General features: G+C 37.1%; 1 protein-coding gene across 1 annotated transcript; it reads right to left on the reverse strand.

Annotated features, from left to right (window-relative positions):
• Positions 1-14,348: 14,348 nt before the first annotated feature.
• Positions 14,349-14,765, reverse strand: LOC127095150 (secreted RxLR effector protein 161-like). The gene has a single exon (XM_051033882.1). The coding sequence runs from the start codon at positions 14,763-14,765 to the stop codon at positions 14,349-14,351; it is 417 nt and encodes a 138-aa protein (XP_050889839.1).
• Between the last annotated feature and the right edge of the window lie 4,568 nt (positions 14,766-19,333).

Below are 19,333 nucleotides of genomic sequence, written 5' to 3' on the forward strand. Positions count from 1 at the left end.
TCTCATCTGAACATGAGAATCAGAGTTGCCGTAGTTCGGCCAAAAGGTTCTAAGTATGGCTCACACAAGGGTTAAGCCACACAGACTTGACTTGCACAGGAAGCAAGTCAAGCACAAACTACCTTGCACAAGGGCAAGTCTAAGCTAAACCTAAAGAGGCAAAGCAAACAAGCGATCACAGGAAGCACACTCTATATGCATACAAGAGGCTCAAGCAAAAGGTTAGGCACTAGGGCCAACTGGAATAGGGTAAGTGTTGCTCTTAACCTTGCCATTGAGAGGCTAAGGTGAAGCAGATGAAAAGGAGACGAGGGGTGTGCCTCATTGCTTCTATCCCTAATCAGGGAGAGCATCAAATAATAGAAAGTGGGGGAGTTCAGAAAGATGGAACTCTTTCCCCATTATTGACTCGATAGATCTTGGGTTTTTATCTCGATGCTTCAACCATGTAATGGGAGCAAAGAGAGGACACACTGAATAGTGGGGGATAGGTTGCTTATCCCTACCTTCCACCAATTGCCTTACTTGAAGGACTTTTCCTGCTTGGGACAATTTTAAACAAACACAGACATTGCCTCTTAAGGAGGACTTCAGACAGTTTGCCCGGTCAAATAACAGACCGGGTCTCCAGACTACATGAAGAAGAAATGTTTATACCTCAAAGCAATTGCTAAAAAGCGAAGCAAGCAACTAAAGCAACTAAAGTGTACCTGAAAAAAGTCAAACTTATTAGTAAACAAGTCAACAGTTCAAAGCAAAAGGAAATGAATAAACAGTCAACCACAGAAGGTCAACTGTGCAAAGCAAGACTCAAACACATGAGTCAAACCTACAAAACAAAGGTTAGTACATGATATGTAATCAAAACCAATCACATTTGTATGATCTCAATGGCAATGGTGCTCAACCTGAAACAGGAACTCAATAGTAAGCACAGAAGACCACTAGGACTAGCCTAGGGTCAAGGATGGAAGAAAAAAGTCAAAGCAGCAAGGAAAAGTCAACCAAAGTCAAGGTCAAACATTTGAGAAGCTATCACAATTGGGCCCACATTCAAATCATGTATTATGATCATTTCATGAACATTTGAAGTCACAGTAAGGCAAAGGAAAGCACAAAAAAAAAAGTCAACAGAATGACTTGCATCAAAAGTCAACCCAAACATTTTCAAAATTCATCAAATAAATCACACTCAATCCTAACATCTAACATGGTATACATGTAAAATTTCATGGCATTTGGATGAGAGGAAGGCAGTCAATTAAAATCAGGAAGTCAAACCAAGTTCAAGCATGTACAAAGAAAGTCAACAAGCATGGGTCAATTTCAAAAAATCATATCAAATTGAAAACAGATGATAAATGAATGAGATTAACACCAATGCAAAGCTTGAGATGTCTAGTTATCACATATGAAATTTCATGGACATACAATATGGTATGAGGATTTCACAAAAGATTTGGCAAGGTATAGCACAAAAAGTCAACAAATGACCAAGCATGGAAGAAAATTCACAATCAAATGGAAAACAACAAGATTAATTCCAAGAAAATTCATACATGAAATAGACATACAAAGGATCATTCATGCAAAAAATGGGGTCAATTAGATGCAAGGAAGCATGTGAACAAAATTAGGGAAGATGCATGTTCATAGTATGATACCAAATGTGACACATAACTTCAGAAAATCATAACTCTCAATCCACATATGATAAATGTACAAACTCTATACCAAAATGAAGGTGAACATGTCTAGTTTCATCACAAAAAATTTCAAGGGCAATGGATATGTCATGACAATTTCACAATTGTTTTGGTGAGATGTACAAAATATGGACACATGTGATAAACCCTAAGGCCATTTTAAAACCAATGATCAAAAAAATCAGTAAAAATGATGATAAAAAACTAGACAATCTCATGATCATGATGCAAAAATTCCCACTGGATTTGGAATTGAAATGAGCAAATTATGAATTTTCAAAGATTGAATGATCAAATGAAAATAAAATGTGGAATTAAAATGGATTAATATTGAATTACATGGTCCGAATGGCATTTGTGTAATTTGGGAATCCACTAATCAAAACGGCGCCGTTTTGGGGCAGCCAGGGAAATAATTTGATTGGTGCATGGTGAACAGGGCACATGCACACGTTAAAATCAGCAGAAACTGGGCAAGGCAACAATTGGGATTTAGGGTTTATGGAACAGCAACAACTTCATCTTCTCAACTCGAGTTTCTATGCAAAAATCCCAGAAATTTAAATTGCATACACAGAAATGTTCATTAGGGCAAGGCAAACAACAATCCATTATCCATTTTCATTAAAACATGCTGTGCATCATGAATCGAATAGAAACATTTCAACATCCAAACTTTGCTTATGAACAAAACTTTTCAGAAATGGACAAAGAGCATATCAATAAAAGCATTAGAGCATGTATATGGCAAATCCAAGCATGGTTTTCATGGAAACACACTGTGGAAAGAGAATCGAGCAGAAGTGCATATGAACACAAAACTTCATTCTCAGATTTCTTGCAAACTAGTCAACCAAATTACATGAGACAAACTTCATTGCAATCAGCATGCTAGAACCTATACTAAACATGGCACGGTTTAGAGAAAAGAGTAAATCGAAAACTGACCAAAAAGTGATGAGCAGTGAAGATTCAGCAGCTTTTTGCTTGCAAATACTTGAGACAGGTGAGGATTCTTCTTCCACAAGTTGAATGGTGAAGCAATCGTGGCTCAGCAACCCTTGTAGGAGCTTGAAACAAATTCTGCCATGGCTACACCTTGAGAAAACAGTTCACGAAATGGAACTTCCAGCAGTGATTTGAGGTTGCAAAGGGCTCTCAAATGATGTCCAGATGATGAAGGAATCAAAGGATGCTCGAGGGTTTTGGAAATTTTGGCCAGAAAAATGCAATGTGCAAAAATGCAATTTGAGAGAGAATAAGAGTTTTTCTGGTTTTGAGGCTGCTAGGGTTGTTTCAGAAAGAATATGAAGTATATATGTGGTGATTAGTGTGTGTGTTAGTTGATTAATTGAGTGGTAATTCAAAATTGGCTTAATGAAGTGTGTTTTGCTAATTAGCTTAAATGAGGGTGTCTTGGTCAATTGGGATTTTCACCTTTGTGCATGAAAATGGTGTGTGAAGTAATATGGACGTGAACAGTGCTCAAAACAGAGTTATGTATTGATACAAAAGCCCCTGCATCGATACATAGAACATTTTTAACAGTATGGATCGATACATAACTCGTATGTATCAATACATAGCATTTTTTAACAGTATGCATCGATGCGTAACTCTTTTGTATCGATACATAGCATTTTTTAACAGTATGCATCGACACATAACTCGTGTGCATCGATACATAGCAATTTTTGCCTTGCATGCATCGATGCGAAACTCGTGTGCATCGATACATGGAAAATTTGCCATGCACCCTCGGTGGTAATTTGACCATATCTCCTCAACCGTTCATCCGATTCTCACGATCTTGGACTTTTTGGAAATGGGAGAGAAAGATCTACAACTTTCATGTTCAACAAAATTCCATTTGAAGCTTTTTTGATGGTGGAAAGTTGAGTTGAAGTTGTTCCAAAAAACTTGCCATTTCTTGGAAACTTGAATCCATAGGTCATTTTTCTTTTCGGGAACTTTTGATATGACCTTAAATCCTTCAATGTGAGTATTTGAAATGTCAAATGAGACTTGTTTGAACATGAATGGAGTATTTCTAATCACTTCCCACCCCCAAATCCACAATTGACTTTGCAGTTGACTTGCTAGGGCTTCTGGCTGACTGTGCATGAACTGATGACTTCTGAACATCCAACCCTTGACTTAAACACTTCAAATGGACCTCCAAGTCATGTGAACTTGTTGGACAAACCCTAGGGCCTTTGCTTGATTGGTTGACTGATCTCCTGATCAGTTTGACTTAATTTCTTGCTTGCTTGCTCTTGAGGCAACCGAGGACAATGCAAATGATATATAATGGAACATGATATGCTATGACCTAATATGAAATGGTATGTACAATGATAGGTGCAAATTTGAGGTGCTATAGGAGGTCAACTCTGTCTTCCGCTCCTCTATAGCCTTCAACATACTGGTGACTTCCGCGTCGGCATGCATCACCAACTCCCATTTCTCTTTCACAGACGCCTCAGTTTCAGCAATGTGACGCTCAGTGTCCCGAACGATGTCGATATGACGCAACATAGGCACCAAAAGCTGTTCTAAAGCCGCCATCGCACGTTTGGCGTAATCAGAGAGTTGGAGATCCTTCAGCTGGGCAATTGCACTCAGAAGCACTGGACCGACAGTAGGTTCATGCATGAGCACGAAAGGAAGGTCAGAGTTCAAGGCGTGCATGCGGATTTTGTCCATGAGAGCCTTAGTTTTTGTCGCCTCAGGGCCCATTTTGCCAGAATGGAGTGACTCAGAGTTGGACGAAACATCACGCGACTTCACCAGATTACGAAGTCTGGAAATTGCCTCTAGAGTAGAAGGCTTAATCACCAGCCCTGGGAAGGTCGAAGGAGAAGCTGCCGACGGAGAATTGTCCTGAGGAGAAGTAATCGGCAATGGAGTAGCCTGTGAGGATTGTTGTTTGTTGGTGTCGACACGGACTGGCTCCCGTGGATCCTGCAAGGAAGCTGAAGAGAGACTCGAGTCAGAACTAGTCGAATTGGAGTCCAGATACGTCGCAAGACTAGTGACCGAATCAGAGTCACTGTCACTGATCTGGAGTGGAAATTCAATGGACTCATCAGCGGTGTCGACAGATTGAAAGGGGCGAGCTAAAGAAGACACCGGCGACGCGGGAGAATAGTCAGCAACAGGCTGAGTCAGCTCAGTAGAAGCATCAGCCTGCAGAAAGAAAATTGTGTAAGAGAAGCGCAACAAAAATCCAAAGAGATAAATAGGGATACAAGTAAAATACCTGTGCAGATGTAGGGGAAGCTGCATCCTGATGTGTAGCAGGGGAAGGACCAATCGACGGTGAAGCTCCCACGACTAGAGCAGGGGCCGCACTAAGAGTGGGAGTGTCGACTGCAGGAGTGTCGGAATCTGTGACGAGGACATCTGAAGGAGGCGTTGTATGATGCCTCTTCCTTTTATTGTCACCACTCTTGGAAGGGGAGTCATGTTTCTTCCTTTTGTGGCCATGATGGCTTTTGGATTTATGGTGGGAGGTGTGCTGGAGACACGAAGAGAGGTTATAAGCAATTAGTCTAGCCAAAAGAGCAGACGAGCCGACAAGAAATACCTCAGTGCCTGCGGGAGCAGAGCGTTTGTGTTTTTTGGATTTTTTGGAGACGGAAGAGCCAGTAGGCTCTGTCGAACGTGGTTGACCCTGCACATAAGTGAAACATTAGCAACCATATAGTTCTCCCCTTTAGAAAGCAAAAGGGAATGAAGATGCTTCAAAGAGGAGCATACAGAAGAGCTGGGTTTCTTTAAGGCTTGAGATATGGGGCGCCTATCATCATCAGAAGATTGCTCAGGAACAACCTATAGGAAAAGAAAAGATGGCTAAGAACAAAGAAAAAAAATCAAAGGAGATAAGGAGGAAGCCAGAGTCGAACCTGAGCCTTTTGTGTCGAGGGAGCAGTTTGGTCAGCAGATACAGAACCTGCAGGATTTAGTGGGAGCACTGCAAATAAAAAAAGGAAACGCAAGTAAGTGACAAGATTCAGCTAAACGAGAGTGTTAAAATTTACAAAGAAATGTTACCAAGTTGTGTGGTTTCAAACACGCTAACATATTGAGGGTCAATATGAAGCGGTCCTGAGTACTCAGGCAGATAATACTTCGTGGGGACCACTCTGTCGGCTTTTCTCTTTTTTGAGGCGTTATGTATGTACGAAATAGGACAATAGAACCACACTAGAACCAAATGACCAAAGGCCAAAGCCAGTGGACTAGATGGCAGAGGAGGGAATTTGACTTTTCCGGAGTGGAGAGCATAAAGATATTTGTCTTTCACATAAGCATGGATTTTGAGTTTAGAAAGTTGGTCGGTTACTTTCGCTTTTAGTTTGACTGCAGCTTCCCAGATGGTCCCACGAATATTATCTGGTCGATACACAACTTGGAAATAATTCTGGAAAGCACGAATTTGTTTGACGTGAAGGGCCTTACATTTAGTCGACTTCGCCTGCAAACAAACAAAAGCCTCAGTTAATTCAGAAAGTTTTGCATCAGGATCTCCAACATAAAGGGCAAAATAGGACTGCCACCAATCATGGTATTCCTTGGTACAATAGTGGGCTGGTCGAAAAGGGAGACAGGGAAGACGCAGTCGGTTTTTCCAAATATGTTCAAGTCCCTCGTCGACCTCGCTCCAAGGTTGGCCGCAAAGGATATTGGCAAGCAGCTCTTGCGAAGAAAACAGAGGTTTGGGGATGAATTAGCAGAGGCCAAATTGCCTGGCCACAAGGTTAGGCTGGTAAGCTACCAGACCAGGATTACTACTGGTAGTCTCCGTCGACAAGAAACGGGGGACCAAAAACCGCCTCCAAATGAGGAAAGATTCAGTCCTTAGCTCCCCATCAGCCATAGGGAAAGGTCTGGTAAGCCACTCAGGACCCTCAGTTCGACGGCAAAAAGGTGCCATAGAGGGTAGGAAGTCGACTCGGGTCAACATGATGTCGAAGATGAGGCGAAACACTCGAAGGTCCGGAAAGTTCTTGTCGATAGGTGTCAAGGGGATCAACCGTTTCCAGATAACATGTTGTTCCTCTGAAGGACACGCAACCCTCCTCATCCCATAGGGGGCTACCTCTTTGGAAAAGGTGGCATTGAGCCACAATTGCAGGAACCAGAAAGGGCCATGAACCAGTACATTCTTCTTCCTGGAGTTCTCAGGGTCGAAGAGCCGAATCTGGCAGACAACCTCAGATAGAGACTCATAGAGAGAGGCTAGCAGCAGCTGTCCCAAAGCAACGTCACGCTCCTGATGCAATTGGGTTGCCAGGAGAGCAAAGTGTTTGGCTACCTGCATAGACCTTGAACAGAAAACGAAACGTGACAGCCAAAGAGTCAAGAATGCCACATGTTCCTCGTCGGTCACGGGGCCTGCAGAGGTGGAGTGATGATCAATAAAATTGTTGTATGTTGGTTTGTGTGAGTCACCAACGTCGAACCGCAAGGAGACTGGGGCTATGGCCTCGCAGTCGAAAACTTTGCCAGTCGGTCTCAGTCCAGTGATCGCAGCAACATCTAGGAGTGTCGGCGTGATCATGCCACATCTAGTATGGAAGGAGTTGGTCGAACTCTCCCAGAATTAAAGGGCGGCTTGTAACATGCCACAAGACCGGGGAGGGCCACAGCAGGAAATCTGCAAGAGGGTATAAATGCCTGTTCTTTTCCAATGGTCGATTTTCTCCGTTTCCAACCGGTCCATCCAAGCACAAAACTTAGGACAATTCCTGGGGGGAGCGGTTATGAAGTTCCTATCGACGTATCAAAGGGAGAAGGGTTGTTGAGCAGATATCACAGGTTCAAATATGTGACTGGCGGGAAAAAGGGAAGAGTCATTTTTGGTGATCTCTGGGTGTCGGTTTTCTGGGAGAGGACCTAGGAATGCTAAGGGTTCATTAGCCAGAGAGAAAGGAATCAATATCTGAGAATGCCAAATTTTCTCCTTTTCTTCTACCAATGGAGGCTCAGGGACATATTCCATGCCATTAATGTTGATAGGGCGCGAGAGTTCAGCAACTGAAGGTTTGTTGGAGGGGGCCATGGAGATAACAAGAGGGTTCTTCGTTATGGAGTAGAAAATCTTTTCACAGAAAAAGCAGAAGACAAATGGAGGCAAGTGAATACTGAATCAAGAATGCCAAAAAAGAGAAGAAGAAAGGAGAATGAGGGTTTTATAGCCCTTAAACCCTGAGCAAAGAAGAGGGAGCGGTTACACTTCCATGGCCGACACGTACACTCACGTTCCCACGCCTACAGACACGTGGAGGAGAGAGGGTAAACGAAAAGACAAAACACGTTCAGTTTGGAGACGTGAAGTGACGTAGACGTGATTTTGTGCGTCTCGAGGAGAAGTAGAAACACTCACCATGATTGTCTGACGTCACCCACGTGGGATACACAGAGGTCCCACTGAGGAGAAGCGGGAACAGTAAAAGGGTAAGCCGACAGTTTCAGAGATGCCATCATCTCATCATCATCGACAGTCGAAAATGGCATCTCTGGGGGGCATTTTGTTACCACGAAATATCCCTAAGCAGGTTGAAAGCACAAGTAATGAAAGAGTCCTATGAATGTGGGGATCATACCCTACCAAAATATAAAAGATGTTGAACGCAATCAAGAAAGAAAATCAAACCAAAGGACGAGGCCGACAGGGAAAACTGGCTCCGTCGACATGCCATTATGTCGACCAACGCTAGGTTTGGGACTTAAGGAATTCTAAGCAAATGTGCAGAAGACAGCTTCGCCCTGACATCTGGGCGGAAGAAATTTGAAATTTAAATAAAATAGCAGTTCCAAAAGAAATAAGAGTGCCATAACATGGAGCAGTTAGCAAGACATGGGTGCAGTGGTTATGCAAATCGTGGGTCATAACATCTGCTAGCTTCTAGGAAGTTAGCTTAAGAGTAGTTCCTCTAGTTTAGTATAAATAGGAGTATCTCACAAGGGGCTAAAGGGTGTTCATTTTGTACTACGAAATCACTTGTAAGAAAACTTCCCATTTCCAGCGCGAGGAAGCAAGAGTTTCTCTGAGAGTGTTATGTACGTTAATCACCATATTTATTTCAATGCAACTTCCCTACTTTTCAATTGTCCCCGTTGAACATTTTATCTTAATTTCTTTTGTTTTTGATTTATCATTTTACGTTGTCGTTTACGCTGTCGACACTGACTCTATCACGGTTATAGAGTTTACCAAAAGCGTGTTCGTAGTATACATCTTTTGAATGTTATAGCGCTGTCGGTCACGAGTCACCTATAGGCGATAACATTGTCCAAAAAACGCTCGTGCGGAAAAACCCTACACTTGTTCGACACTTTGTTGGGAGCCATTCCTCACAAAGTCATTTCTTCGAAGCTTGAACAAGTCTCACTTGCACTAGCACATGTCCTAGGATCATCTGGTCGATCCTGCAAGTAACCCTTCGTTTTAAGACCAGGGAGGACCAGCGGTTGTTTACCAATTTCCACAGTAAACAAAGATCAAAGACAAAATGTTGCGGAAGAAGGTTGTCAATGCAGGTTACGCATTATCAGAACCTTCTTTCAAACACTACCACGAAGAAATAAGATTGTCAAACGCAGATGCAGTATGGTGGATCGACAGTATTCCATTGGAGAAGTGGATTAGGGCATATGACAACGGTCAGCATTGGGGCCATATGACAACAAATCTTATGAAATCAATGAACTCCTTCTTCAAAGGCATTTGTAACCTACCTATAACCGCTTTGGTGCAGGCAACATATTTCAGGCTAGGGGCGATGTTTGAGAGCAGACGTTCCAAATGGAGTTCAGGGTTGCAATCTGGGCAGTTGTTTAGTGATGCTTCAATGAAATTCATTAGACATGAAGCTGCCAAAGAAAACACACACGTGGTCACGGTGTTTGGCCGTACTAAAGGTTATTATAGTGTTGTTGAGTCCATGGATCACGAGGGGGGCATGCCGATGGGACAATACAGAGTGGAACTAGATAGAGGTTGGTGCGACTGCGGAAAGTTCCAAGCCTTTCGTACGCCCTACTCCCATGTCATTGTGGCATGTTCAAAGGTTCGAAGGGATCCATCCTACTTATTATCTAACGTTTACAAAGTCACCATCCTATCAAATGTTTACAAAATTAGTTTTTCCGTAGTGGCAAAAGAGGATTACTGGCCAGAATATCAATGAGACATCGTCTTGCACAACGAAGTTATGCGAAGGAAGAAAAAGAACTACAACTACTAAAATACCATCAATATAACTAAGCGCTTACAACCATCAAAACAATTTTGAACATATTATGCACCATCATGCGAACGTCTCTATCAGTTCTAATATCCACCCATAGATGCACTTCTCCATTTTGGTTGAAGGTGGACTCGAGCCATTGAATCCTTCTAATCCTTTCACCATCAGTAATTTCCCCTTCTAACCAATGGTCCAACGTCAAATTAAGACTTTTGAACGTATCTATATTCCAAAGTCATATATTTATTGGAGACGCAATGTCGGAAAAGATTAAATCTATATTTCTCTTGTGAATGTGAAAAGACATGGTTAGAACTCAAAAACATGAAGGAGATTGAAGTTGAATGAAAGAAAATGTGGTTGTAGGGTAAAAGTTGTATGAAAAATATGGCTGAAGGGCGAGGTATTTGTAGAAGAAGTATGAAAATACATGCGTCAAAGTGCTAGGCACCACACATGTCAACACATGTGGGCGCCAAAAGCATGAGCGCAAGCACATGCAAGGACATGCATGCGTCAGCATCCTGGGCGCCCCCATTTCATGCTTCAAAAGCATGCGCCAGTGGTGTTGGCGCTTCCTCTTGTTTGCAAATGGATGCGCTAGTTCATCTGGCGTATCCGTTTTCAAAGTTAGTTATTTTGAAGAAAAAAATTGAAATATTGGTTATTTTGGATTTTTTTTAAATAGTGGTTCTTTTAAAAAAATCTCATTTTGTTCATAGTTTAAATTTATATTCTATTTTTAAAATATTATTTTAAATCTTTTACTGGATTTGATAATTTATCAATATCATTTTCTTCATGTTTTTCAGATTCATAAAATCTAATTGTTTTTCGTATTTGATTTTTTTTAATTATAAAAACTTTGATTTGCTTATAAATATCTCAAGCTTAGTTATTATTATTTTTGCGGGTAGTAAATTTTTCTATATCTCTAAAAAGAGTTGGAATATCAATTCTTTTGTTATTTCTAAAAGAAATACTATGGTAAGAATTAGTTAGCACATAATTAACATAATAAGTGATTGAAAATATTTTATCTTTTGGTCTATTAAATTTCCTCTTAGAAATTTGTGTTCAAGGGTTAAAGTTTGGTCTAGTCTTTGACACTATTACAAATATTATATTTTATGAAAAGGTTTTCACCTCACGTAACAAAAGACTGAGATATGATACCGTAATGCACCATTTTTTATTTTTAAAATGAACAAACTATTCCCTCAATTTTCTAAAAAAATTGAAGGGTAAATTAAATCAGATTATCCTAACAACTTCAGCTTATGCTTCAAATTACTTTACCCAAAAACCAATAGATAAACTAATTTAGGATAAAGACTCTGAATCCCAACAACTTCAGTTTATGATTTTAATATCAAAATAATCAAATTTTTAGCTCGATTTTATTTACCAACCGAGGTGAAATTGTGTATTCTGATATATATATATATATATATATATATATATATATATATATATATATATATATATATATATATATATATATATATATATATATATATATATATATATATATATATATATATATATATATATATCGTTTAGCTTGTAGTGTTCCATTTTACTTACCTAAAAAATATATACTAAAAAAATCCACATAACCCTAACAAAGACACTACAAGAATTATGTTGTCCAACGTCATAATGTGTTGACTTGGAATTCACGTGGGAAAATAAGTTGTTACGACGTGAATTTCACCTCACAAACACTTTTTAATAATTAAATGATATTTCAGATGGTGGGATATTTATTTTTTTTTAAAAACGTTGTGTCGTGTTAAACACATCGCAACATATATTTCAAAATATAAAAAAAATGCGTCAGAAGTTTCACAAGAGGTGAGATTTGAATTTTAAAAAAATTAAGTTGTGACGTGAAAATTATGTCGCAATACACTTTTCACAATTTTCAGTAGGCCGTGAGAATCTTTTCTGAACGAATTGATGGGTTGGTCAGGAAAATGTGACCGTTGTGACTGGTCAACACTATCGATGTGAAAATCACGTCGCAAAACAACGATTACTTTTTTTTGCCACCTGATTTTTGTGTTGTTGAGTTGAGACGTGATTTCCACGATGCAGAATTGTTTACATATATTTCAGCTTCGTTATCGACGCACATAGGATGAAACATTTTCTTCATTTTCTCTCTTCCACTTATCCACTCATTAAATCCACCCACTCTTAGTGTTTTACTCATTTTCTCACCTTCATCCTTACTCATCCAACCTCAATTTTTCTGTTTTTTTTCTCCCAACTCAACAAGGTAAAAAATTATATATACATATTTTTTTCTTATTTGATTTTCTATTATAAATTTTATTTTGTTATTAATATTTGTTTTATTTTTCATTTTTAATTTAGGTTATTAAGAGACGTTGATCCATAAAATATAGCTTGTCGCTTCATTTAGCTATTTTCCCAATTATATTTTTTTCCCAGAAATTCATATATATATATATATATATATATATATATATATATATATATATATATATATATATATATAATTTTAGGTTATTTTGTAAGTTAAATTTCTATGTACACCTTAATTTTTTAATAAAATTCTTATATATATATATATACATATACATATATATTTACATATATATATATATATATATATATATATATATATATATATATATATATATATATATATATATATATATATATATATATATACATATATATATATATATATATATATATATATATATATATATATATATATATATATAATATATATATATATATATATATATATATATATATATATATATATATATATATATATATATATATATATATATATATATATTATAATTATTTCTTTTTTCCTTTTCTTTTATACTAAACAATACTCATTTTGTCCATACTTTAAATTTATATTCTATTTTTTAAATGTGTTGTTAAATCCTTTACTTGGTTTGATAATTTATCAATACCATTTTCTTCAAGTTTTTCAGATTTATAAAATCTAATTGATTTTTGTATTTGATTTTCTCTTAATTATAAAAACTTTGATTTGATTATAAATGTCCCAAGTTCAGTTGTTTTCTTTTTCTTTGGGTAGTAAAAAAAATTTATATCTTACAAAAAAAAGTTGAAATATCAATTCTTTTGTTAGTTCTAAAGGTAATACTATGGTAAATGTTAGCAAAATTTTATGTTTTGGATCTTGATATCATGATTTTCACAGTGTTTTAGATTCTATAAATAAAACCGTAAAAGACTACCCGGATCCATGATGTCGATTCTTGTCTGATTTATTGATCCTTGTTTGCAATTGTTTTCTCCTCTCTTCCTTCTTCCTTATTTGTATCTTTGATGATGAAGATACTTTTTTGTATTTGTGAGAAAATGAGAAGGAATGAGAAAAGTTGGTGTTGGTTGCGTAAATGTGTCCTTTTATAGACACTTTATTCCAACAGTCATATTCCACCCCAAGAGTCATGTCCCAACGGTCATGAAGAGAGAGAAGAGGGATTTGTATTTTGAATTTCAAAATAAAACCCCATTGACTTAATTATCCATCTACCAAAATAATCATCACATTTAGGTGTCTTTTATTTAAGCCAAATATTATTTACATGAGTCACACCTAATTAATAATAAATTAATCCAACAGTCTCCCACTTGACTCATGTGACATCTTGATGTTTCAATCTTATACCATAATTGTGCACCATTCATTGAAAGCACCAAGTTATTATCTTTAATGAATTGAAATGATCGGATCATGACGGTCACAAATTATTCATCAACTTGATTCCTTCCATGTATCACGAATCAATTCAATTCAAATAACTTTAGGGGATACAATAATGTGTCTCTCATGTCTTTTCAAAGACACCTAGTCATCACATATTACAATAACATGTATAATATAATATGGATGTCAAAACTCAACAGAAACATAACTTTAATTGAATTCACAATTGTCATACAGTACGAACATTAAACTATACTTGTATATATACCAAAAATAATACAATGTTAACAAGGACTTTTACATAATGCCCATCCTTTCTACATGACCAATACATGTTTTGGGCGGTAAACCTTTAGTTAACGGATCCGCTATCATTAAATCTATTCCAATATGTTCAAATGACACCTTTTGTTTCTGCACTTCTTCTTTCACTGATAAGTATTTCAATTCCATGTGTTTAGCACCTTTGGAATATTTATCATTCTTAGAGAAGAACACAGCTGCAGAATTATCACAATAAATCCTTAGCGGCCTAGCTATACTGTCGACAATACCAAGCCCTAAGGTGAAGTTCCGCAACCATAATGATTGAATTGTGGCCTCAAAGCATGCCACGAATTCGGCCTCCATAGTAGAAGTAGAAACGATGGACTATTTTCCACTCTTCCATGATATTGCTCCTCCAGCCAGAAGAAAAACATATCCAAATGTGGATTTTTTTGAGTCCACACATCCTGCAAAGTCTGAATCTGAGTAGCCAACCACTTCAAGGTGATCTGACCTTCTATATGTGAGCATGTAATCTTTGGTTCCTTGTAAGCACCTAAGAACTTTCTTTGGAGCTTTCCAGTGATCCATTCCAGGATTACTTTGATATCGACCTAACATACCAACAGCAAAACTAATATCCGGTCGGGTACATGTTTGGGCATACATCAAGCTCCCAACCACTGATGCATAGGGAATAGACTCCATTTCTTTTTGCTCTAATTCATTTTTGGGACATTGCATTTGACTAAACTTGTCCCCTTTCTGAATAGGAACTGTCCCTCCAGAGCATTTGTCCATTCTGAATCTCTCTAAATTTTATTTATATAGCCTTTCTGAGACACTCCCAATAGTCCTTGTGATCTATTACGGAATATTTCTATTCCTATCGCATATGATGCCTCACCCATATCCTTCATTTCAAATTTATTGGAGAGAAACTTCTTTACATCATGTAACAAAGCAAAATCATTGGCAGCAAGTAAAATATCATCAACATATAAGACTAAAATTATGAACTTGCTCCCACTGACCTTCATATAGATACACTGATCTACAGTGTTCTCTACAAAACCATATGACAAAATAGTATTGTTAAATTTAAGATACCATTGTCTAGAAGCCTGCTTTAATCCATATATTGACTTCTTTAATTTACACACTAAATTTTCTTTTCCTGCAGTAACAAAATCTTCAGGTTGAGCCATATACACTTCTTCCTCTAAGTCACCATTTATAAAGGTGGTTTTTACATACATTTGGTGAAGCTCTAAGTCATAATGAGCCACCAAAGCCAAAACAATTCTCAAAGAGTCTTTCTTTGAAACGGGAGAAAAGGTTTCTTTGTAGTCAACACCATCCTTTTGAGTGAAACCTTTGGCGACAAGTCTAGCTTTATATCTTTCAATATTACCTTTCGAGTCTCGTTTGGTCTTAAAGACCCATTTGCAACCAACTTGTTTTGAACCTTTAGGTAACTCAACTAGATCTCATACATTATTGTCACTCATTGATTTTAACTCTTCTTTCATAGCATTGAACCAATTTTTTGGAATTGTCACTTTCCTTGGCTTGTTTAAATGATACTGGATCCTCATCAATGCTCAAGTCACATTCATGTTCAAGTGAATAAATAACATAATCATTTGAAATGGCTGGTCTCCTTTGCCTTTCAGACCTTCTTACTGCTATTTCTTGTGTTTCTTCAGTCACTTATTCTTGCTCATTTGTGACTTGTACATTGTCAACTGGTTCATCAACTATATGTTCATTTTGTGGGTTTTAAATATTAATTTGTTGTCTATTTGGGTTGTATGACGGTACCACAACCAGAGGGACAACAACTTGAGAAGATTCTTTAGGTGAAGAAGATTCTCCACGGGTCTCCATAATATCCACTTTACGTGATTTCTCACTCCCACTAAACTGCCCATTTTCAATAAACCGTGCATTACCAGACTCAATTATTCTCATACTATGATTAGGACAATAAAATCTATACCCTTTTGATTTTTCAGGATACCCGATGAAAAACCCACTAATGGTTCTTGCATCAAGTTTCTTTTCATGTGGATTATACGCCCTTACTTCGGCTTGGCATCCCCAAACATGAAGATGCCTCAAACTAGGTTTCCTTCCCGTCCATAGTTCATAAGGAGTATTAGGAACTGCCTTGCTAGGAATCCTATTAATCAAATACGCAGCGCTCCTTAATGCGTAGGTCCACAATGATAAAGGTACATTACTATAATTTAACATTGACCTAACCATATTCATGAGAGTACGATTCCGCCTCTCAGCCACACCATTTTGTTGTGGTGTGCCTGGCATAGTATATTGTGCACATATGCCACGACTTTCGAGAAACTTTGCAAATGGACATGGACATTGTCCCTTCTCATTATATTTTCCATAATACTCACCACCTCTATCAGACCTCACTATCTTTACCTTTTTATCTAATTGCCTTTCCACCTCATCAATGAATACTTTTAGCATGTCCACTGATTGAGATTTTTCATGCAATAAATACAAGTAACAATAACGTGAGAAGTCATCCATAAAAGTGATGAAATACTTTTCTCCTCCCCAAGAAGGGACGTCGAAAGGACCACAAATATCAGTGTGTATCAATTCAAGGAGTTCACTGCTTCTTGTAGACGAATTTTTAGATATTTGTTTGGAATGTTTTCCTTTAATGCAATCCAAACATATATTCCAGTCACCAAAATCTAATTGAGGTAATATTTCACCTTTCATTAACCTCATTACTCTTTCTTTAGATATGTGACCTAACCTTTGATGCCACAAATAAGCATAACTCTCATTATTCGTACTTCGCTTACTACCAACAATATGTTCAATATTAAATAGAGATTCTTTAAAATTAACATCAAGATTAAAACGATATAAACCATCAACTAAAGTACCAGAACCATAATAATATGTATCTTTAAACAAAGTAAATACACTGTTTCCAATCTTAAAATTAAAATTCAATTCATCCAACTTTGCAACAGAAACTAAATTCCTAGCACACCCAGGTATATAAAGACAACTTTTCAGATCTATATGATATCCAGTATCTAAGACCAATCTATACGTCCCAATTCCCTCTATTCGTGCCTTCATTCTGTTTCCCATATAAAGAAACTTTTCACTTCCTTTTATGGTTTGGATCGAAAGGAATCCCTGCATAATATGTGAAACATGAGTAGTCGCACCCGAATCAAGCCACCAAGTATTATTTGGTACTTCAATAAGATTTGATTCGAAATTTATGGAAACATAAAACATACCTTTCTTTTCGAACCACATCTTCCTTTTATGACAATCCTTTTTGAAGTGTCTGCTCTCCTTACAGAAATAACATTTCTTTTCCTTTTGGACTCCGCCCTCAATAACCTTTAGAGGAGCTTTTCCCTTCTTCTTGTCCTTCTTGTTGGGCTTGACCTTACTGCAACTGGCTCCATCATGAGTCGTGAGATGAACGGAATGATCTTTCATCTTCTTTAGCCTCCCTTCTTCTTGAACCAACATGGCCTTAATTTCTTGAAAGTTCCATTTTTCTTTGATGGTGTTGTAATTCACCTGGAACTGTCCAAACTCAAGAGGAAGCGAGTTAATTATAAACTGTACAAGAAAAGATTCACTCACATCCATACCAAAGGACTTCAACTTTGCTGCCAGATTTCCCATTTGAGTTACATGATCATGAATGGATTGAGACCATTCAAACTTCTTAGTCGTCAACTCACTCATCAAATTTCCCATAACAGATTTGTCAGTGATTTCAGAATTTGAATACTCTTTAACATTTTTCATGAATTCCCTTGCATTTTCAGTGTTGGGTATAGATGGCTTAACATTGTCAGCCATCGTCATCCTCATCAAGTTCAAAGACAACCTGTTGGACCTTTCCCAATCCTCAAGAAGAGCTTTTTCATCTTCCGTACTGTCCTCCGTAATGGCTGCGGGCTTCTCGTCCATTATCAATGCCATATCCAAGTTCATAACACCCAGTTGAAGCTGAATCTTTTCAGACCAATCAGCATAGTTTAGCCCATTGAACTTTGTCATTGCGTTGCCCAAGGCAAACATATTAGTAGCAACTGCAAACATTTACACGTGCTCATGCGTTAATGCTTTGAATAAACTGCATGGATTCAAACTAATTGTAACTTTAATCATGTGTCTAAATTCACCTTTGGGTGATATCTACATACATTTCAATAACATACTTAAAAGAACATGCATGTCTATCTTTGGATATACAAGCAACAAGTATGATAAAAACTTTAATTTTATTAATTATAAGTCATGATTCATCTTTGGATGATCTCTATATATCTTATAATAATAAATATTATTATTTAACATAAACATGTTATTTGTATAGCATCGGATTAAAATTATACACTTTAATAGATTTGATCACTTTGGTGATTGCAAATTTTAATATAATAATTTCAAAACAATAAATTATATCTATTAAAAAAAAATAACGATACACAATTTTAAAACAGTAACATTTAAATGAGATTTAGCATGACAATGTTGCAACTCAATCAAACCAGGATATGAACACACAAAATTTGAAAAGGTAACATAACTAAAAATAAACGACTTTATATACGAAGTTACGTAAATAAATATACTACACATATATAGGATAATTTGGATTGTCTACTAACACATGTATTGGAAATTCTGGAACATGTATATAAATTCCAGTGCCATCACCTAACGTCTTTGAAAAATTTCAAAAGCAATTTTATGCACAGCATACATACATATCATGATACTTTCTAATATAAACTATAATTCTCATTAAACAATCACTACTTAAAAAAAATCATAATATCGATAATCAACACCGAAAAATCATAATACCGATAACAAAGCTCTGATACCAACTGTTAGCAATATTTTATGTTTTGGATCTTGATATCATAATTTTCACAGTGTTTTAGATTCTATAAATAAAACCGTAAAAGCGTACCCGGATCCATGACGTCGATTCTTGTCTGATTTATTGATCCTTGTTTGCAATTGTTTTCTCCTCTCTTCCTTCTTCCTTATTTGTATCTTTGATGATGAAGATACTTTTGTGTATTTGTGAGAAAATGAGAAGGAATGAGAAAAGTTGGTGTTGGTTGCCTAAGTGTGTCCTTTTATAGACACTTTATTCCAACAGTCATATTCCACCTGAAGAGTCATGTCCCAACAGTCATGAAGAGAGAGAAGAGGGATTTGTATTTTGAATTTCAAAATAAAACCCCATTGACTTAATTATCCATCTACCAAAATAATCATCACATTTAGGTGTCTTTTATTTAAACCAAATATTGTTTACATGAGTCACACCT

The sequence above is a fragment of the Lathyrus oleraceus genome, chromosome 1 (genome assembly GCF_024323335.1).
Source record: "Lathyrus oleraceus cultivar Zhongwan6 chromosome 1, CAAS_Psat_ZW6_1.0, whole genome shotgun sequence".
Taxonomy (NCBI): Eukaryota; Viridiplantae; Streptophyta; class Magnoliopsida; order Fabales; family Fabaceae; genus Lathyrus; species Lathyrus oleraceus.

Excerpts from the sequence above, each read along its gene's own strand:
- LOC127095150 (XM_051033882.1), bottom strand. The coding sequence starts at position 14,765 with ATGGACAAATGCTCTGGAGGGACAGTTCCTATTCAGAAAGGGGACAAG.